The sequence below is a fragment of the Mixophyes fleayi genome, chromosome 1 (genome assembly GCF_038048845.1).
Source record: "Mixophyes fleayi isolate aMixFle1 chromosome 1, aMixFle1.hap1, whole genome shotgun sequence".
Taxonomy (NCBI): domain Eukaryota; kingdom Metazoa; phylum Chordata; class Amphibia; order Anura; family Limnodynastidae; genus Mixophyes; species Mixophyes fleayi.
The window spans coordinates 355,200,738-355,221,808 of record NC_134402.1 but is presented as its reverse complement, the minus strand read 5'-3'; the positions used below and the strand labels follow the sequence as shown (position 1 = coordinate 355,221,808).

At 41.0% G+C, this 21,071-nt stretch overlaps 1 protein-coding gene across 5 annotated transcripts in view; it reads right to left on the bottom strand.

Annotated features, from left to right (window-relative positions):
• Nucleotides 1-1,692: 1,692 nt before the first annotated feature.
• Nucleotides 1,693-21,071, bottom strand: part of MPHOSPH9 (M-phase phosphoprotein 9) — a 63,176-nt gene continuing 43,797 nt past the window's right edge. For all 5 annotated transcript variants that reach the window (XM_075177515.1, XM_075177506.1, XM_075177497.1 and 2 more), the window contains 7 exons: nt 14,988-15,160; nt 13,920-14,072; nt 12,805-12,922; nt 12,618-12,706; nt 8,491-8,645; nt 4,491-4,559; nt 1,693-2,379 (listed from right to left, as the gene is read on the bottom strand). In XM_075177515.1, coding sequence (XP_075033616.1) covers nt 2,278-2,379; nt 4,491-4,559; nt 8,491-8,645; nt 12,618-12,706; nt 12,805-12,922; nt 13,920-14,072; nt 14,988-15,160 — 859 coding nt within the window. In that variant the 3' untranslated portion in view covers nt 1,693-2,277. The remainder of the gene's footprint in view (nt 2,380-4,490; nt 4,560-8,490; nt 8,646-12,617; nt 12,707-12,804; nt 12,923-13,919; nt 14,073-14,987; nt 15,161-21,071) is intronic.

The window sequence follows — 21,071 nt, the reverse complement described above, 5'->3', positions numbered from 1 at the left end:
TGCAGGAAAGCAATATATAAATTATGTTCAAGGATAAATTGGGTACATTTACAGTAATATTATCTGGTTGGCAGATGACCGCTGAGCATCTACATCCCCTCCTCAAAGGACCCCTTTCTTTGGTGCTCAAGAAGTACTGGTAGGCAGGAGTTGTTCTTTACCTTCGACAGCTTTGTTTAACCTGTAATATGGGTAAGTACAGTTATATGTGCAGAAATACCCAGATAATGATATAAAATTTTGAGCTGGCAGTTTTTCATGAGAAAAATAAGCTAAAATTAATGAAAGTTGTCAGGACTTTTTTTCTTTGCACATTTTCTTTGGGAGCACTGGCCTGCAAAAGTTGGGACAATCCCAAGATTCCAAAACTAGAATGTGGGCATTTACCTATGTATAAGAGCATTATGTGGCTCTGCAGCTGGCAGGGAACAAGTAGCAGTATGCAATCAGCCTAGTAAGTGCATAACAGAGAGACATCCAGTGGTTGCCTATATATGCCTTCAAAGTTTTTATCTGACAGTCCTATCTGATTGTATTCAGGAATGTTCTATTTTTGTAAATTAATGTGACCACAGAAATAAACGGTGATAAGATGGTCTTACTATGTCACCTTGTTTAGGGAAGGGGTTTTACCAATTTGTCATGGGGATTCCTCTTACCATCCGTACTATGCTATTACCGATCACTCCTATTGGTGCTGGTGCTACTTTGGCATCAGACACTTACCAACTGTAAACATTAACTGCACCACCATGGTCGTCCCAGGTCGTTGATACCTCCAGCCTCCTTCTCCAGCAACTGCTTACTTATGGGTTAGTGTCTGTAGATGCTGCTGCACTTCTCTGCTGGTTTCTTCTCTCTGCTTATTTTGGATCAGAATTTTATGGTAGCACAGTGTTAAATCAAGACACTGGGTTTGGCAAAAGGACAATCGGGTATAGATAAGAAAAAATCTTGTAGGCATAAAACGGGATCTTTAGGAATAGTAGCGTTTATAGCTCAATAATAGCTCTTAAAAGAACTGTAACACACCATTAAACATGGGGATCCAGTTTGTAGCTGCCAAAATACCATCTGTCCCTTTGTGAATAATGGCTGTGACTTTATATGCTACAACGCTATGGTTTAAGCACCATCACCTAGAGGGGTCAAAGCACAATTAGCCAAGCAGAAGTGGCTAAATACAGCTATTGAAAGTTATCATTGCATATTGCTTCACCAGTCCTCCATTATCCAAAATAGATACAACTAAGAGGCGTATCTGCGCATGAATCAATATCGTAGTGTGTTGCAATTTCATGAACACATCCTTCCAGCACTCAGGCTATGCTTGCCCATCGCCATTCTACCACTTCAGGCATAAGGGGACATATCGGTATAGTTTTTTCAAATATCGGTGACTTGAATGCATATACATTGTTGGTGTGCATATACATATTTTATGGGAAAAAAACGCAAACCATCTATCAAACTCTAAATTATTATCACTATAATATGTATATATGTACACATATATACATACAAAATATATTATAATATATACACACTATATATATATATATATATATATATATATATATATATATATATATATTACACACACACTCTAAATCTAATAAAAAAAACATGAAAAAACCCACAGATACATTTAAAAATGTACAAAAATCACTCTACAGTTGGGAAATGAACACATATGAATAAACAGGAATTTTTATTGCTGCATTGTGTCTTCTCTACAAAGTATCACTTTTTTTTGTAACAAAGCAATTATGAAGAAAACCACAGAGAACAAAGGGTAGGCCTGCAATGCATTGCCAGCAAAGCGTTGAAGGTCTTTGTAGCACAGACCAAATGAATACACATGGTACAAGAATACATTAGATGTAAAAACATATTTCACAAGCTTGATATTAAAGAAAACATTACTCTGGAAGCACCGTGAAGGCTTATACTTGAATGAACATAACCAAATATTACATTATAAAAAGGTAAAGGTGACCTAAAGGTAAGAGACAATGGTTATCCCACAAAGTCTATATTGTAAGCAAAATGTTGCTAAAATTTGGCCTGTTTTACATAGTAAAATAGAAAATATACAATTCACGTTAAATCCACTGTAGCAAAAACATGTATACGAGATAAAAAGAACTCATTATGAAGTAGAAAAGTTCTTAAAGCATCACGAGTTGGGAAGCCACTGTCTTTATGCTTAAAAACTATTAGCATTTGTCAGTGCATTAGTGCAAAAAAAGCCAGTTGAGGGTAGTTATAAATGTATTAAATATTTGCAGATGTTGGTAGCACATGATATTTTTTAAGAGTCATTCGGATTGACCCCAGATCACGGTTTATCTTTTCCAAACGGTCTTCCAAGTTTTCCTGAAAAATAAAAACGCAAATGAAAATCCGTTTAACATAATGCCTTATTGTAATGTAAGTTTTAAGAAACATCGTTTTCTCAGTTTTGATTGTCACCTATTTAATGTGAAGCTTTGCATATTAAAATATACATTTACACATTTATTTTCCATTCTAGAGCAGGAGAATTGTAAATGAAATAAGGATACTCATACTTTTAAGGTATTATGATATTTTCTAATATTGATAATACCATAAGTAAACTATTTCTCCTATATTTTTTTTTTATATACTCCCAACATACACTTATTATGGTTTGTCCCAGTGGAGATAACAGTCTAAAAATATCCAAAATACACACAAACACACATATGTACACTACCAATAACAGTTGAACTGTGGGAGAAAGCTGGAGCTAAGCAGAAAACCTATGCAAATACAGATAGAAAATACAAACTCCACACATATACTACTGCCCAGGTTGGAAAGAGCCTATGGCCCCAGCGCGGTGAGGTGGAAATGGTAATCACTTATGCCACCAAGTTGCCCGTAACAACCTAATTTCCCAATCTCTGTCAGACACACAGACACACAACTACAGCCAATTTATTCAGTAGCCCATTAGCCTACCAATATGTTTTTGGTGAGAGGAAAACCAATCTCCCAGAGGAAACCCATGCTAGCACGAGGAGAACAATTTCAGAATGGAACACCATACCACCATGCTTTTTCAAGTGCCTAATTTGATTTATGAGCATAGAATGACATTGCACATTAGGGAGTAGATGTATCCATCTGCGTATTCTTCAAATCACTGATATTTGGCGACTATGCAGGGCAGTTTTAAAAACAGCAATGTCTTTGAAGGCTAGTTTTGCCTTTAAATTTACCTTGCAAAGTTGCCATATATTGGTGATTTGCAAAAATCGTTATTTGATACATTTACTGGCCTACACAGATTATAACATTGCAGAGACATACAAGTAAAAAAAAAAACCAAGTTCACGGAAATTGAGGAATTTTTGACAACACAACAAAAAAAATTTGATTTAACTTGCTTTCCTAGCACTAAATATAAACCCTGAATCTTGGAGTGGCTGGCTACTCTTCACCAGGTAAGGTGTCTCTGGAAGGAACACTAACGATTTCTTAGCAAAATGATCTAACATGGCCTTTCGGCTAAGATCAGATTTAGAGTGGAAGTACAATATGTGGCCTGACCCTGTGGCCAGGATGCCTGAGGTTGCACGGGTGTCAAGTCTCTACAAAGTAAGGCACAAATATGAAGCCAAGGTTTCCTGTACACAAGTTCTTTTGTACTAGCCTTTTGTCTGACGAAGATATTTTTGTGCTTTGGCATAAAGGAATTTTTTCGTGTTCCAACTGAATGCCTGGATCCATATGTGTCCCAAAGATTTTTGTTTAATTTTCATATTTTGTTACATCACTCTTTTGTGTGTGACCCCCTTGTGTCGCTTCCAAATGTCAACTCTAATGCCTTGAGAGAAGGGAAGTCATTGCCTCTGTTAGAGTCTTATGGTCAGGGCACTTGAACACCAAAGTCGCAAAGCACTTATTCTCTCACATTCCAAGTTTATGGATTGCCAGCATTTTGGGCTTTCCGTGAAAAGTAATAAATAAAAATAAAAAGTGCAATAATTTGAACTATAGCAATGGCTACAAGGTAGTATCAACTACACCATCTATTCATAGGTAAAGCAAAACAACAATTAAAACGCTTGTGATATATGTATATATGTTAATTTCTGAAATTGGTTATCCATTATAAAAGTAATAAAAAGACATTGTTCTTTGGCCACAATTTATATTTAATACTTACTTGTACCCACTACAACAACAACAACTGTAGAGTGAGCATCCACCTTTCATTCACTGTAGAGGTAAGGGTGTGTTTGAGTGTACAATGATATCTGGTAATTGTGTGTAGGTTAGTTCCAGAACTTTTTACTTTTAATAAAATATGACATTATCTGCATGGAGATTACGGTTACATCTGTCCATGATTTTTAAACTCTGAGCGATACCTAAGAGGAGTAGGCTCTATTAATGCACAATCAAATAAATAAAAAACAGAACTGTCCATTTAATAGGAAATAAAGAAAGACAGCTACCTTTGTGGCTCTCATTTGCAGGCTCAGTCTACGACCAGTACACGGCATTCGGCTGAGCGCAGCTTCTATCTGTGAACAGATGCAGAGTAGAGATCTATATTCCAATTTCATAAAAACTACAAATACACATCTAATAGAACTAAAAAAAGCAAATGCAACAATCATAATTCAGTAGCAATAGAATTGTGTAGAGCTTTTGCTTTTCATAAAATGTGACATTTTCACAGAAGCAGAGACGGGAAGAATAAATAAAAGGGATCTCTTCCACCTCCCCATCCAGTTTATATTTTCATATAAAAAATGTAAAAATTGTATGCTCTTTCTTGATTTTACTACTAATGTATACCTGTTTGTAATACTGGTATAATCCTCAATAAAGAAATATTAAACAAAAAATTGGATTTTTGTACTTAACGTTAAATTTGTTCCTCCTAATCCATCTAGGGAACACTGCTACATTGGTGTTGTGGTGAGGGTGCCGGAGTCAGACACTCAAGAGTTAATTCTCTGAATGCTGAAGTATCTTCCTTCTCCCAGCCCCTGTGTACCTCACTTTACAACTTGCAAAGCCCCAAGGAAATGGGAATACAAGAGACAATCAAACAAACCGTTGAAATACATACAAAACGGAATACTGAGCATAAAGGGTGAGAGTGCAGTGTCCCCCAGATGAATTAGGAGAAATGGATTTAACGGTAAGTACAAAAATCTTACTTTCTCCAACATCCCCTATCTGTGGGACACTACTTCATTGGGGACATTGCAAAGCTTGCCCGTAGGGGAGGTTATGTTATGCTCAGACATAACGCAAAACATGTCATCTAAAGCTAGCATCTCTGCCCCAAAAACATAATCATCTAGTGAACGTGTGGACAGAGGACCAGGTAGGGAAACAACATAACTGCTCCACTGAAGCCCTGTGACACGTTGCCAAAGAGGCAGGCACTCATCGACCTAGTGAAGTGAGCCAACACACTCTCAAGAAATGACTGACCAGAAGAGGAATAAACCTGGTAACTGGTGGACCTAATCCACCAGGCTATGGTCTGTTTAGATGCTGGCCAACCTTGCTTATTCGCATCAGAGAGAACCAGTAGGGAGTAAAACTTAGGAACTGCTGAGATCCTATGTAAGTAAAGTTTTAGAGCTCTTACGACGTCCAATAAGACCAACTGATCCTGGTCATCATATGACTTGGCATCCAGAAAACTTCTGGATGTAGAGACCACTCTCCTGGGAGAATGGAACATCTGCTTAGAAAGTCTGCCTCTCAATTTTCCATTCCTGGAATGTATACTGCCGAAATTGCTAGCAGAAACCATTCCACCCAAGACAGGATTCGGAAGGACTCTCTCATCGCAAGGGACTCTTGGGTCTGCCCTGACGGTTTATGTACCCCACCACTGTAGCTTTGTCAGACCAAATCCAGACAGGCTTACCCTGTAAAAATTACTGGGTTCTCAATAGGGCTTTCATCACCACTCTGATCTCCAGAACATTTACAGGTAGCCTGACTTCGTTCTTAGACCACAGAAACTGCATGCAACGATGCAAATTACGCCACCTCATCTCTGAAGACCGGTGTCCCTCGTGATCACCGTGCAGTCAAGGATGGTGAATGGGTGCGCTCTCATCAAATTGTCTGTTCTTAGCTACCATTTGAGAGACAGATATGTCTCCGGTGACCGTGAAATGAGCTGGGAGTTCAAGTAGAGGTTGGATCACGACCACTTCCTCAAGACATTCCGCTGAAACATCAGAAAGAAGAACCTGGCATATTGTACCGCCGTAAAGGTGAAGACCATTTTCCCTATCAACTTCATGCACAATAAAATTCATGCATTTGATTTCCAGTACCCGTCTCATAATACTTAGAGGGACCTGATTTTGTCCTCCAGAAGAAGGACCTTCTGTTGCCTTGTGCTGAAAATCAGGACCATAAATATCATCTTCTGGTTCAAAACCAGACTAGATTTTTGTAAATTCAAAATCCACCTTTTGCAATTCCAAGACTTGAGTTGTCTTCTGCAGGTGGATTTTCAACAAGTGGGCTGACCATGCCTTTATGAGAAGATCCTCCAGGTACAGCAGAATGGTAAAGCCCTGGGATCTTAACAGGACTGTCCTAACTACCATGACCATTCATAAAAATGTGATCTGTGGTCACCAGACCTAAGGGAAGGGCACAGAATTGAAAATGAGAGTCTTGAGTTGCGAATCTGAGTAGACTGTGGTGTCCTTCCCAGAATATGGAGATATGGAATATGGACATCTCTGATGTCTATGGATGGCATGAATCAGTTGGCCTCCATGCCCAAAATGACTGAAATGAGTGACCCCATCTTGAACCTGTCCAATCAAAGACTTCAGGTTCAAGATGGGTTGAAACAATTTGTCGGGTTTCTGTACCAGGAACAGATTTGAACAACAGACTCGCTTCTATTCTTGCTACGTGACATGGATGATAACTCCTGAAAAAAGAAGAGAGCAGATAGCCTTCCTTAGAGCCAACCACATTCACTTTGTCATTGGAGGGCTTGTGGAAAAAACTCTTTGGAGGATGCCCCTGAAAATACAGGATGAAACCAGCTTTGTCCATTCCACCATGGACTGAGCTAGGGATCTTTACCAAGCTGGTTCTGCCAAATCAGATGTGTCCCTCCCAGGCAGGCGCGAAACACGATCCTCAGCTTTGCAGGATGCACACCGGGCATCTGGATTCTGCTGTCTACTGGGTAATTTTGTCCGACACCTGGAACAGGTAAAATAGAAAACAGATTTACCTCCTCCAGGTTTAGCCTTAGAATTAGTCCCTTTTTCAGCCATGCTAGAAAGGGTTAAAATGGGGTTAAATAAGCTTAGCAAAATCAGACCTAGAAAAATATTTCTGGTATATATTCTCTAAAAAGCAGTAACAGCAGACTACAAAAAAGTAAATTTTTATTCTTCTACGAAAATAACAAATACAGGTATTAAACATAAAGAACATAGAGGTACTCGGCAGGTTTTAGAAACAGTGCCAGAGCATTTTTCTGAGGAGAACTTTGAGAAGAGGAGAAGAGCCCCAGTCAGTCAGAAAAACTCTCTTCAGGAGTGTTGTGGTGGGCATTCCAAGAGCAGGGAAGCCCGCAAAGAAGGAGAAACCAACAGCTTCCTCCACCTCAGTAACCCAGTGTAAAGGGTCCAGGCCTCCAAACTCTTACAAAGCCATCCTGGGGTCACTTATTTTAAGTATATTGGGAGAGAATGGTATTTTCTGGTCAGTTGCGGTGGCCATGTATATTTTTCTGGTACTATATGCGCTGAAATTTCTGAGAGGACTCTCTCAATCTATAATATATATATTGCAGTTCTCCAAGACGAGCCCCAGCGTAGGAACAGAGAGTAGCGTGGTCGATCAAACCGGGTCAGAACCAGCGGGCCGCGAGGTACAGAAGGGGAATCCAAAAGAATCGTCATGGACCAGGCAGCAAGGTACCAAGGAGAATCCGAAGGGATGATCAGAGAAAGACGGGTCAAATAACAGCATCAGGAGCCACCAACAGTACAAGAGCTGGAGCAGGGTGAAAACCAATACTCTGGCACCCTAATGGTGCCAGAGTCTTCCTTATATCCCCCTCAGTTGTCCTTCATTGGTAGGCAGTTGATCATCGGTCAGTGACACTGCCCGCTGAGCAAAAGTACGGACGTCCCATTGCATGACGACCCGGAATAAAGGACAGCGTCCCGTTGCCTAGCAAAGAGGACTGGCAGAAGCAGCGTCCGCCTCTCGCATATGGAGACGGTGCGGAGGCGGCGCCTAACAGATAGATATAGAGATAGAGATATAGCTATAGCTATATTGTGTATATATATATATATATATATATATATATATATATATATACATACATACATACATAGATATACACACACACATATATTATGTGGACACACATATACATACAAATACCTTCCCCCAAATAAGAACCATTTTGGGGTTGTTCTCTACTTATTATACCTGTTTTTTCTCCTCTGTTAACTGATCAAAAAGCCGCTCTGTGTCAGTAAGGTTTTTCATTCGCTCATTGTATGTGATTTCAGTCTCAAATGGTGGTAGTAGAGGAAGCGGTGATTTATGGTTACTCTCTGGACTAAAGTTAGCTTTCTGTATATCTGGAAATACACAAATAGAAGAAATTCATTTCTGTTATAGCATAACGGTGCCATTAGCATTCAAACAATTTGACTTGATGGCAAAATATTTAAAATAACTTTTTTAGAATTGTCCTTAAAATACCAATGAGAGAAGATCATTAAGGGGAAGTTATAGCATACAGACAGAAGAAATAAAAAGAAGTCATTCCTTTTTGATAAAAAATAATTCAATTAAGTGTGGAACTATGGATCCTCTACCATGTGCAAAATATGTCTCTTGTATTATCAAGAATTTGGACAGTGATTCCAAAAACCTTTTATTTAATTTTTCATTAACCTTAATTTTGTCAAATAATAGATCAATTCAATCAGTAATGTAGTTTCTTGCAGACTCAAACCTAAAAATACACTCCATTTTCCTGTAGAGACTATTAGTTGTAACAATTTAATAAGGGAAAAATGGGATGCTGTTACAATGCCCCTTCTGCTGCACCATGGCATGTTGCTATTTGGTACCCATGTTCTGCTCTCTGTGTTAAACAAAAAGTAGCTTAATTTAGGCAAGGGTGAATTCTGAAAACATGTGCCTTATAGAGCACTAAATTTTATCTACGCCAGAAGAATACACAACAGTTCGAATGGACCCTTATCGCTTTGACCATTAGGGGAAGAGACAAATCCTGAAAATCCAGGATAAGCACCCTGAACTCAAGGACAATGGAAGAAAAGCTTCCAGTGGAGACAACAGTCCCTGTAGCAGATGTTCATGGCTACAACTTCATAGCCCATAATCAACATGAGTTGACCCTATAAAATGTGAGACGTTTCGAGGCCCACGTGTTAGAGTCTGTCACCTTCTAACGGAGTGCGTGTTAGGTGAGAAAGGAATCTTTTCCATGCCCCCAGAAGTTCTTTCAGGAGGAGGAAACATGGCTGCAACTGCACAAAAGGAAATTGCTTCCATGTTTGCAATCATGGACCCAATGTGGAGCATAACCAGCTGCACCGTCGGGTAAAATGGCACAAAGTGTGAACATCCTGGCCAACATCCCCTGAATCTTCTCCTGGGGGAGGAAAACTGAAGAGTTGTCAGGATTATAGTCTGATCAAGATCATTATGAAAGTAGAATGTCAAGGTTTTCCCAATGTGTCTTTCTTTAAACTTGTACTGTTGCTGACAAAGTCAAACACTGTTTATGGTCTTTGAATCCAAAATGTTTGTCTATCATCTCTTCAATCTTGATTTACAGCCTCTTGGACAGTTTGTTAGAAACAAAATAGTTTAAAGGATTTAGGTCAATCCAACTTCAGTATATATTCCTTATGGGAAACATAACTGATCAAAGGAAGACATCCCATAATAAATATTTGTGAAAATTCTTGTATACATTTGTAACCACAGAGTAAAAAAAAATAACAAGTCAATGATTAATATATTTTGCATAAGGAACCTTTGAGGATGATGCATCTCTCATAGGAATCAATAAAACCAAATCATGTTTCCTATATGTATGTGCAGAACATTATAGTAGGTTTAGTAGATTGAATGTCATATCTCTTCTAGAAGGGATTTATTGTATATTTTTGGGAGCTATTCAGAGAACTGTTGGCCAGAGGGAAATAAAACCTGTGATGTCAAAAAGATGTGAAGAAAAACAAGGTTGGTGATGGCAAGATAGATTTTTGTGTGTATTACTCATTTTTTAGACTGTCCAGGTGGTTTTTATTTGATTAACCCTTTCGCAACTGCTTGTCACACATGCCCAAACCGATCTTGCAACGATGTGTTGCACAGAAGCACTAAAAAACAATTGGACCGTTCAGAGTAAGCCCCTACGCACACCACTAGATTAGATGTGCTTACCTAGTGGTAAACCTGGGGTCCAAGAAATTTAGAAGCAAAAAAGAGTGGAGGTTTCTCAAAGAATGCCCAAAGCAACATCAATTAACAAAATGCATTGTATATAAATCCATAGAATGCACTCTTAGTTGCGTGGAGGTAACTAGGATGCTTTCTGCATGATGTATAACTGTGCTGTATTAATAGTAACTAATAACAAGGACTGCTTATATTATCTATATATATATATATATATATATATATATATATATATATATATATATATATATATATATATATATATATATATGACCCGCACAGTGGCTATTACTATAAGTATATTGTTTTATTTTGTAGGATTGAAAAATAACCTTTTTTTAGGTGTAAAATATTTAAACACATAACTAAAAATATGCAACAATTTAAAAAATTTACTTAAAACTTATTTAAAATGACTAAAGTTTATTTTTATTATTTTGGACCTGATACGGACACCATTTCACCTCGCCGGTGCTGTGCCACTACTTTCACTTGAGCCACAGTTTCACTGACTTGAGGCTGACAGCAAGAGGGATTTGAAAAAAAGTATTTCAAGTGGAGGAAGCATCACTTAGGAGCTACAATGGCCTCCCTGTAATTAACAAATAACAAAAGAAAACAAAAAAACACAACAACTTTGTTCCGTGGGCTGGCCACACTCCTCTTTGGTGGCTGGCCACACCCTTTGGTGGCTGTTAAGAAATAGGAGCTCTCCTGTGTGTTTGATCTATTATCTGTGTAGCTACTGCTACTACTATGTGTAGGATCATTCCTGCAGTTCACTGGTTCACCTAGCAAATAGTTACAAGCTTCATTCAGCTCTCAGTATGGCAGCCTCAGGTGTGCAATCACCTACCACACTCATGAAGCTAATCATCCTGCAGTTCTGATTGGTGCTGCTGCTTTTATAAACATCTTCCAGGAATCCTCCTCTAAGTTGAAATTGTCCCCTCTGGTGCTGCTGTTGCCAGCTGGGACTGAGTTAGCTGCCACCACTTTGCTCAAGGTTTGCAGTAGGGTCCCTACACTACACTACAGCACTCAGGTTTACATTTAAAAGGAAGCAGAGTGGTGGTATAATACCACTGGATGTGCTCAATCCCCAGTGGACCACCAGGGTGAGTTAACAATATATTTTTTATAATATATGTAGTTTACATTTATACTTTAGGCACACTGTGCAGACTTTCACTTATTAAATTAACCCTAAAAGAGCCATAGCAACATTAACTAGGGCATGGATTCTAAATTCCAATCCTCAAGTACAACCACCAGGTAATGTTTTTCTGTAGAAACAGGTGGGTTAATTACTCATTACTGACCCAGTAAAATAGATTAACTCACATATACATGATTAAAGAAATCATGATTTGCTGGTTGTACTTGAAAATTAAAGTTGAAAACTCCTGAACCAGAGCATGTCCTACAATACCAGTGGTTTGTGGGGGAGATAAGGGGAACCAGCCACACTAGAAAAAAAAAAATATAATGGATTTTATCAGATTCCAGTGCTGCAGAATACCAGACAAACTGTTAAATTATATTGTTAAGTTCTGAAATTCTCAGCAGGACTACCAGTAGCTAGTTTAAATAAAATCTGCTTTAGTTTTATTTTGTAGAGAAAGGGCAACGTTAGCGATTTTTCCACTCCTGCTCATCCATGTGTCCCTAGTTCAAATATGGATTAAAACAGAACAAGATGTAGCATCATCAGGTCAGGCAGTTCACAGAAACACAGATATTTCAGGAAGTAAGTGTGCTGAAGTTGTGGCAAGCAGTGAACTTTACACAAATAAGTTAAGTCAGACCAGGTCTGCCTGTGACAGGGACAGAGTCATGATGTGGGGAGAGTAATGGAGGCAAGAAGGAAGCCACCAAGCGAGCATTACATAGTGGAAGGAGCAGTGTCCTCCATCTCGGAACACAGATGTGAGGATCTAATGCAGAAATATTATGGAGTCATACACAGATTTACAAATCATACTGGGAAGCACAGAACAAGTTAAGTAGAATAATGTTTATTTTAAATTGAAGCACTAAAGACACCACACTAATGAAGCCATTACAATTTTGCACATAATTAGTAATTATGTTTTGAAACTAACTGTTACCTTCTGGATCATCCTGCGACATAAACTGAAGTCTCTTTCTTGGACTTGGATCTTTAAATCTTGCTGAATCATCCCAAGCCACATCAAACCTACACAGAATGAAATGTACAAGATGGTGATTAGACCTAAACAGACAATCACACTGAATGCAAAGCAGTTCTGAATAAGAGGAAACAAATGTAAATACCTTGTGATTGTGGTCTCATCACATAGTAACTGGCTTAACCCTGGAGAAAGATTCTCCCTTGGAGAACGCTTTGGGCTGTATTTCACAGACAACGGTGTTAACATCAATTCACGCTTAGCTGCAGAGACAAACAAAACAAAAGCAAAAGTCTACAGTAAGTGGCTTTTGTTTTATTTGGATCACATAGTGCGTATAAACAGGTACAAACACCTTTTTTGTATTACATAGCTAGTGCAACCTCATATATAACTTCTAGCACTTAGAGGGATACCAAATATGTGCAACTTGAGATTTGGTCTACCTATAAGGATTAAACTAAATGTATGCATAAAGTTGTGTGGTTCACACTGACATCTAAGCTTACATTAATACATGCTCTAGCACTAGGGGCACTGCGATAGCTTTACTAAGGGTTTGATTTAGGGTTGGATGCAAGTTCATTTGTGCCTATAAAAATTGGACATGTGTAAAATGTGTCACACTCAACCCAAAATATGGAGTAAGTAGTGCTAAGTGTGCCCTATACTTGAAGCCCTTTGCACTTGTAGAGGCGGATTGGGGGTATTCATGTACAAGTTCAGTACAGGGGAGAGATGTGTCTGATTTTGAGTTTCATGTACCTTGACGATACACCATTTAGGAGGCATATATCTGTATGTCATCACTAAATTTATGCGCAGGCAGAACTATAAAGGTAGTTTTAAACTTGCACATATTTTAAGATACGTACAACTCAAAATACATTCTCAGAAATGTACAGACAGGTTTTGCATGTATGCAAAGTCCCATTTTTATATTTAACTAACTCAGGCTCTAAGTTATAGACTCTGGGCTTCATGTCTTCAACTGGAACCAAAGTGGTTATGTCACATCACTGATGTTTCCAGAGGGAGCCGCTACATAGAATGCTGTGCAGGGGTAACACAGCACAGCAGGGAACAGCTTGTAATGGTTTCCAGCCAGTACACCGGAAACAGAGGTGACCCGGTTTCTGTGTGGGTAGTAATTAGCAGCATACACCCAGATTTGAAATAAATATAGTGAATATACTTTACTATTGGAGGCCATTTTTCCTATATGCTGCACAAAGGATAAGATTTCATAGTAACCCTTACTTGGAGTAGTAGCAGACTTCCGGATTGTGGGTGGAAGTGAAGAAGATCGTGGGGCAGAGGGGGAGTTTACCCGCCTTTGCCGTGCTTTACTTTCTGGAGACCCTAGAGGAGTGAAATCGCTGAAATCCGCCATTTGTCTCTTACAGGACAGTTCTGCAACAAAGAATGTATTACTGTACTAAACCACAAGCAACTGTAAATACTGCTCATTTTAGCGGCGTTCATAAGAAACCTCTGCAGAAGCAATGGTTGTAGGAATGGAGGTGGCAGCATTTGCTGTTCTACGGTTACTCAGATGGGCACCAGAGGACAGCAGGGGCAGAGCTTCTTCTGTTGGCACCTCCTGGATTCAAATGAATGAGTCCCGGGACGCAAAGCTGAACACTGGAGATTAGAGGTTTAGTAGCAGTATCCCCAGCACTGTAGCCAGAGGCCTGGCAGGCAGCCTCTTGGAGGCAATCTCCTGGTGTGCAGGAGACGCTTACAGTCAATAAGTGTCTGGTGGCCAAGCACCACCAGTGGGAGTGGTCAGCAATGGCAAGTTTCTGACAAAGCAAAACCTCAACAATTTATAAACCCCCAACCAGCTCTGATAGGATGGCAAAGTAAGTTCATCCTCTCATAATGGCATTATTTATAATACAGCAAAAATTAAATGAATCAGTTAACAGAAAACAATGACTACAGTAGTACCTTTAAAGGGCAGTTGCAATAAAAAAGTAAAAAAAAAATCACTTTCAAATTCCCATAGCTACTGTTTAGTTTCTATGAAAATTTATAAATAGTAATACCTGTATTTAGTTACCCTACAGTAGTCTTCCAATTAAACATACAGTCTTTTCTATAATAGATTCTGTGCTACTTTTCTACTTTTGTATACCGCTTTTCCTAGAATATAATTATGTGCTGCATTATTATTATTATTAATTTTTATTTATATGGCGCCACAAAGTATCCGTAGCGCCGTACAAGGACAAACAATGGCACAGTACAAGGTGAAACAGCACAGTGAAACAGTGAACAGTACAGGTGAAACTGCATGTGGAGTATATGCCAACAAAGACTCACCATAAAATGCATGATCTTTGTTTGAAAGAGTGTCCCAGTTTTTCAATCCTTTCTCTTCTTCGAAATCTCTCAAGGCTTTTAGAATAGGACTCTCCTGACTGCTGCCATCTTTTACTTTGGGTTTAGCTGCCATAATATCATGTAACACATCCTTTTCTGGAGGAGAATGGTACCTGAACAAAATGTGCAAAATATTAGTTTTGCAGCAAGAATAAAAATGGATACTTATGATTAACTAGCACTGAAGTTCGCCATAAAGGGACTTTGGTTTTATTGCCATTTCTAGTAAAAAAAAAAAAAAAAAAAAAAAAAGCAAAAAACATTGTGTTCAAGATGAACACCAAGTAGTTGACACGTTTTCTCCTTCTCTGCAGGCTATACCCCAGGCATGACCCTAGCCAAATGGGTGGGAAAGTCTCTTTTTTCCCGAATCAACACCATGAGAAACAGATTTGATGCCAAGTATAGGAAGACAGGAATGGTAAAATTGTGCCTAAGCGCACACATACACACACAAAAATTTAAATATAATAGGCTGGGGACCATATATTATTATTATTATTATCATTTATTTGTTAGGCGCCACAAGGTATCCGCAGCGCCGCACACAGTACTAACAGTAGACTATACAGGGTGAAACCATACAGAACAATGAACAAAAAGTACCAATACTTCAGAAACTCCGGCCAGTCATATGCAGTAAAGACGGAGCGGAACAACAGGTATGGAGACAGGAGGGGAGGGGGCCCTGCTCATACGAGCTTACATCCTAAGGGAGGGTAAACAGACCAGGCACAAGAGGAGCCAGTTGAGGCAAGAGGAGAGAAGGGAGGACGAGCAAAGGGAGGAGATGGGGGTTAAGTAGATGGTTGGTAGGCTTTGAGGAAGAGGTGAGTTTTGAGTGCACGTGTGAAGGAGCACAGAGTAGGAGAGAGACGGATGGAACGAGGGAGGTCGTTCCAGAGAAGGGGGGCTGCACAGGAAAAGTCTTGAATTCTGGAGTGGGAAGAGGTGATAAGGGTGGAGGAGAGGCGGCAGTCATTGGCCGAGCGCAGGGAACGGGCAGGAGTGTGAATGGAGAGGAGGTTAGAGATATAAGGGGCAGTAGAGTTGGAGAGAGCCTTGTAAGTGGTGAAGAGGAGTTTGAAAAGGATTCTGTAGGGGAAGGGGAGCCAGTGTAAGGCAAGGCAGAGAGGGGAGGCAGAGGAGGAGCGGCGTGAGAGGAAGATGAGTCTTGCAGCCGCATTGAGTATAGAGCAGAGGGGGGAGAGACGGGAGTGGGGGAGGCCAGTGAGGAGGAAGAGGTTACAATAATCAAGGCGGGAGATGAGTGCGTGGATGATTGTTTTGGTGGCATCCTGAGAAAGAAAAGGACGGATGCGGGCGATGTTGCGTAGTTGGAAGCGACAGGCTTGGGCAAGGGAATGAATGTGGGGGGCAAAAGAGAGAGAGGAGTCAAGGGTGACACCCAGGCAGCGAAGTTGGGTGACAGAGGAGATGGTGGTGTTGTTGACGACAATAGAGAGGTTATCGTGGGATGGGAGTCTGGGCGGAGGAAAGACAATGAGTTCAGTTTTAGAGATATTGATTTTGAGAAAGCGCTCGGACATCCAGGAGGAGATGGCGGAGAGGCAGTCGGATACCCGAGCGAGGAGTGTGGAGGAAAGATCAGGAGAGGAGATATAGAGTTGAATGCCGTCAGCATAAAGGTGATACTGAAGACCGAAGGAGGAGATGAGAGCACCAAGGGAGGGAGTGTAGAGCGAAAAGAGTAGAGGGCCAAGAACAGAGCCTCTGCGGGACTCCTACGGGGAGAGGGTAGGGGGAGGAGGAAGAACCAGACGTGGATACAGAGAAGGAGCGATTAGCGAGGTATGAGGCGAACCAGGCATGGACAGAACCAGTGAGGCCGAGAGAGAGAAGAGTTTGCAGCAGGAGGGGGTGGTCCACGGTGTCAAAGGCTGCAGAGAGGTCAAGGAGGATGAGTACGGAGAAGTGACCCTTGGATTTGGCTGATAGGAGATCATTAGTAACCTTGGCCAGGGCAGTTTCGGTAGAATGGAGGGGGCGGTAGCCAGATTGGAGAGGGTCAAGGAGGGAATTGTCCGCGAGGTGCCTGGTTAGGCGGCTGCAGACAATCCGCTCAAATAATTTGGAGGCATAGGGGAGAAGATACAATTATTACAAGGGAACTTTCCCATAAAAGCCCAGGATAACCTGACTGCTCAGGTAGAAAGAGTGGTGAATCTGAAGGTGGTCCCCTTACAATGGAGGTGCCGTGGTAGAGTAAGGAGGTTTTAGGTGTACAACTCCTCAACAGAATGTTAAGATAAACAATAGAGCAAAGGAACATTAGAACAGAGTTGTGAGCAGAGGCCTGCTCGTTGATAGAACTAGTCTAAGACCTAGGTCAAGGCCAGATTGCAAGAACACCAAAATACATAGTAGGATGTAGCCCAAAGTTTGTATTCAAATCCAGAACTTTGGTCTGGATAACCGCATCAGAAAAACTGCATAGTCTCAGTTAAGCCATGAACTGTAAATTAGGATGAAAAACTGGACACTGGGATAGGTTTGGGCATCGTGGTAGCTGTCAGAGACTTCATTAGGCCATTTTAAGTAAGAATTCTCTTTCGAGATGTGTACTAAATACTAAGGGTTGGGCTTAACGCCCATTAGTGGAAAGCACAACGGCTTAGTGATTAGCACTTCTGCCTCACAGATCTGGGGGCATAAGTTCAATTCCTGACCATAGCCTGACTCCGTTCCTGTGTGGAGCTTGTATGTTCTACCTGTGTTTGCGTGGGTTTCCTCCGGGTGCTTCGGTTTCCTCCCACACTCCATAAAACATACTAGTAGGTTAATTGGCTGCTAGTAAATTGCCCTTAGTCTCTCTCGGTCTGTGTGTGTGTGTTAGAGAATTTAGGCCCCCATATGCCCTGGAAGCACATGCAGCATTGGCTCAGCAAGGTACTAGGCCACTGTGGTCAAATAGGAACAGGCTGAAGAGATCACGGTGGTGAAAAGTTCCCAGAGAGTGGCTCCCCCACGCCTTAGGCAGTGCACTGACTAGATTTTGCCACAGCACGGGCTCTGGGACAGGAAGCATGTTCAATCATGTGAGGAAAGAAGCTCAGCGACCAGGTGTAACAAATGGGAAAGCAGAGGCCAGATCAGACTGTGTTTCAGCACTTGATTCTGTATCTGTTCCTATCCATTGCTTATCCATTCAGGGATTCTCCTGCCTTGGCACGAAAAAGAGGACAGCCCCGTAAGTGCACATTTAAGTAACCCAAACCTGGCGAGTCAGCTATTTCTAGGAGGTATGACCCGCAGGAGGAGGAATTAAATACTTAGTGTCCATTCACATGAAGTAATGTCTTACATAGGCAACATTTTTCTCTTCGGGTGGCAGACATCAAACAATACAAGCCAAAAAAAAATTCTAGAGTGCCACCACCATTTCAACATATATAAACTTTTACAAGGAAGCATGTTTATCTCCAGCTTATAAATCATCAACCTATCCTGAGGAAACTATTTTCAAAAAAGAAAGAAGACATGCTTCAGAATTTTATACCATTGGTCACAGAATCCGCAAGAATCAACATTGCAAGAGCTGACAGCAGGGCCGGACTGGCCATCTGGCAAATGCCAGAAGGGGCGATGGCAGTGTGGGCCGGTCCCGCTCCCTGCGATCCCCCCGCTCTTCAGTTTCCTGGCCGCGCGATGTCGTCAGGTGCTGATGTCAGTGTATGTTTTATTTTCATTAAGAAGGGAAACAAAAAATGTCCGCTGGGGGGGAGAGAGAAGTCGAATATATGGGAGGGGGGGGGGGGGGGGAGAGAGAAATCGAATATATGTGCGGGGGGGGGGGGGGGGGGAGAGAAATCGAATATTTGTGCAGGGGGGGGGGGGGGAGAAATCAAATATTTGTGCAGGGGGGGAGAGAAATCAAATATATGTGCAGGGGGGGGGGGGGAGAGAGATCAAATATTTGTGCAGGGGGGGAGAGAAATCAAATATTTGTGCAGGGGGGAAGAGAAATCAAATATTTGTGCAGGGGGGGAGAGAAATCAAATATATGTGCAGGGGGGGAGAGAAATCAAATATATGTGCAGGGGGGGAGAGAAATCAAATATTTGTGCAAGGGGGGGGAAAGAAATCGAATATATGTGCAGGGGGGGGGGGAGAAGGGGCATTAAATGTGTGCAGGGGGGGGAAAAGGAGCATTAAATGTGTGCGGGGGGGGAAGGGGCATTAAATGTGTGCGGGGGGGGGAAAGGGGCATTAAATGTGTGCGGGGGGGGGAAAGGGGCATTAAATGTGTGCGGGGGGGGGGGAAAGGGGCATTAAATGTGTGCAGGGGGGGCAATGGCTGTAGGAGGGGGAAAATAAAAATGGCCAATGTGTGTGGGGGACAGTATATGACTATAATGTGTGTGGGGGACAGTATATGACTATAATGTGTGTGGGGGACAGTATATGACTATAATGTGTGCTATTAAGTGAATGTGGGTCTGTTTTGGAAAAATGAGGTCTATTTATTAAATGTGATTATGAATTATTTAATGCCTGGGATGGTTGTGGGAAATGGTTATTTTTATTAAACATAAATGCTATTTAATTTCTTCCTGAGGTTGTTTGGAAGGAGGGAAATAGATTTATTTATTAAATGGGAATACTATTATTTTAATGTTGGGGCTGGAGTGAGGCCTAATTTTATAACGTGGGTGCTATATTGAGTTAACACCGGTGTTGGATGGAGTTTTCTAAATTTCATGTACCCATTTTTTTTTTCCCAAATAGGGCCCCCAACATTCCAGGATCCAGACAAGCAGCAACTGATCTAAAGACACCAGCAGCCACAAGTGGTGACAATGACAAGACAGGTAGGAAAGACCAGGACAATCTGCCAACTGTCCTGAATTTGGTGGGTGACTGTCCCGCTTAGTCAGGATTTGGTCTAACTGCAAGGACAGTTGGGAGGTATGTCCTACTTCACATTGTACTGCTTGTGAAGGCAGAACTGTGTGCACCTAAAAGTAGTGCTCAATAAGTTGTGCTCAATTGCCTATGTATTTGTTGAAAATGTGTCTAATAACCATATTACATCATAGGAGCCCCACTGTCTTAAGTGCCTAGGGCCCCCTGAGCCTAAATCCAGCTCTGGTTAGCAGGAGGGAGCGGATAGCTACTCCCAGTCCCTGGAAAGGACATAGCCTGCAGAGCAAGCCGAGGAGCTCCAAGTCTCATGAGATTTATTAATCTTGTGAGACTAAGAGCTTCCCTGCTCACTCTACAGGAAGTTCCCACTGTGATGGATGTCAGCAGCATCAGAAGCATAGATAAGTACAGTGGACTGGGGGTGTTGTAATGTGTTTCTGGGGTGGGGGGGGGGGTGGCATGATAGGGAGGGCCTGATAAATGTAAAGTTTTATTATAATGTATGTATCAATGCCCCATGTTGACCACGCCCCCAACATAATGTGGCCACGCCCTTGGCGGCACCGCTGCTGCGCAGCGGCACACAGTTTTTTCATGCTCATCAACAGAGATGGGCCTGTATGCTTGAAATGTCAGGGCTGATTTTTAGTCCCAGTCCGGCCCTGGCTGACAGTATGTCCACAACATTTCAAATGATGAAAAAGGAACATTAAGATTATAATATATGTTCGATTTGATTTCAAGACACATCAGCATAATTCTATATGTAAATTATCATAAAATAAAGCTTACTAAACACACACCTAAAAACTGGAGCCAATTAATGAATAACAGGGAAAAATGGGAAGCATGGATTTTTTTACTAATGGGAACTTTTACATGTGGGGCGTGTTCTTTGAAATCATCATTTCCTTCTCTCCACCATTCTCTTTAAGGTATGAAAACTTATACATTTATGCAAATGCTACAAAAACAGTGTTTGTCATTATTTTATATTTTATTACATTATCTTTGCCTTCTACCCTTAATTTAAGTGCCCAACATCGACTGGGGGGGGGGTGGGGGGTGGGGGTGTCTCAACACTGACTTCAACGAGAAATCTCATTTATGAAAATAACATCATTACAGGCAAACAGG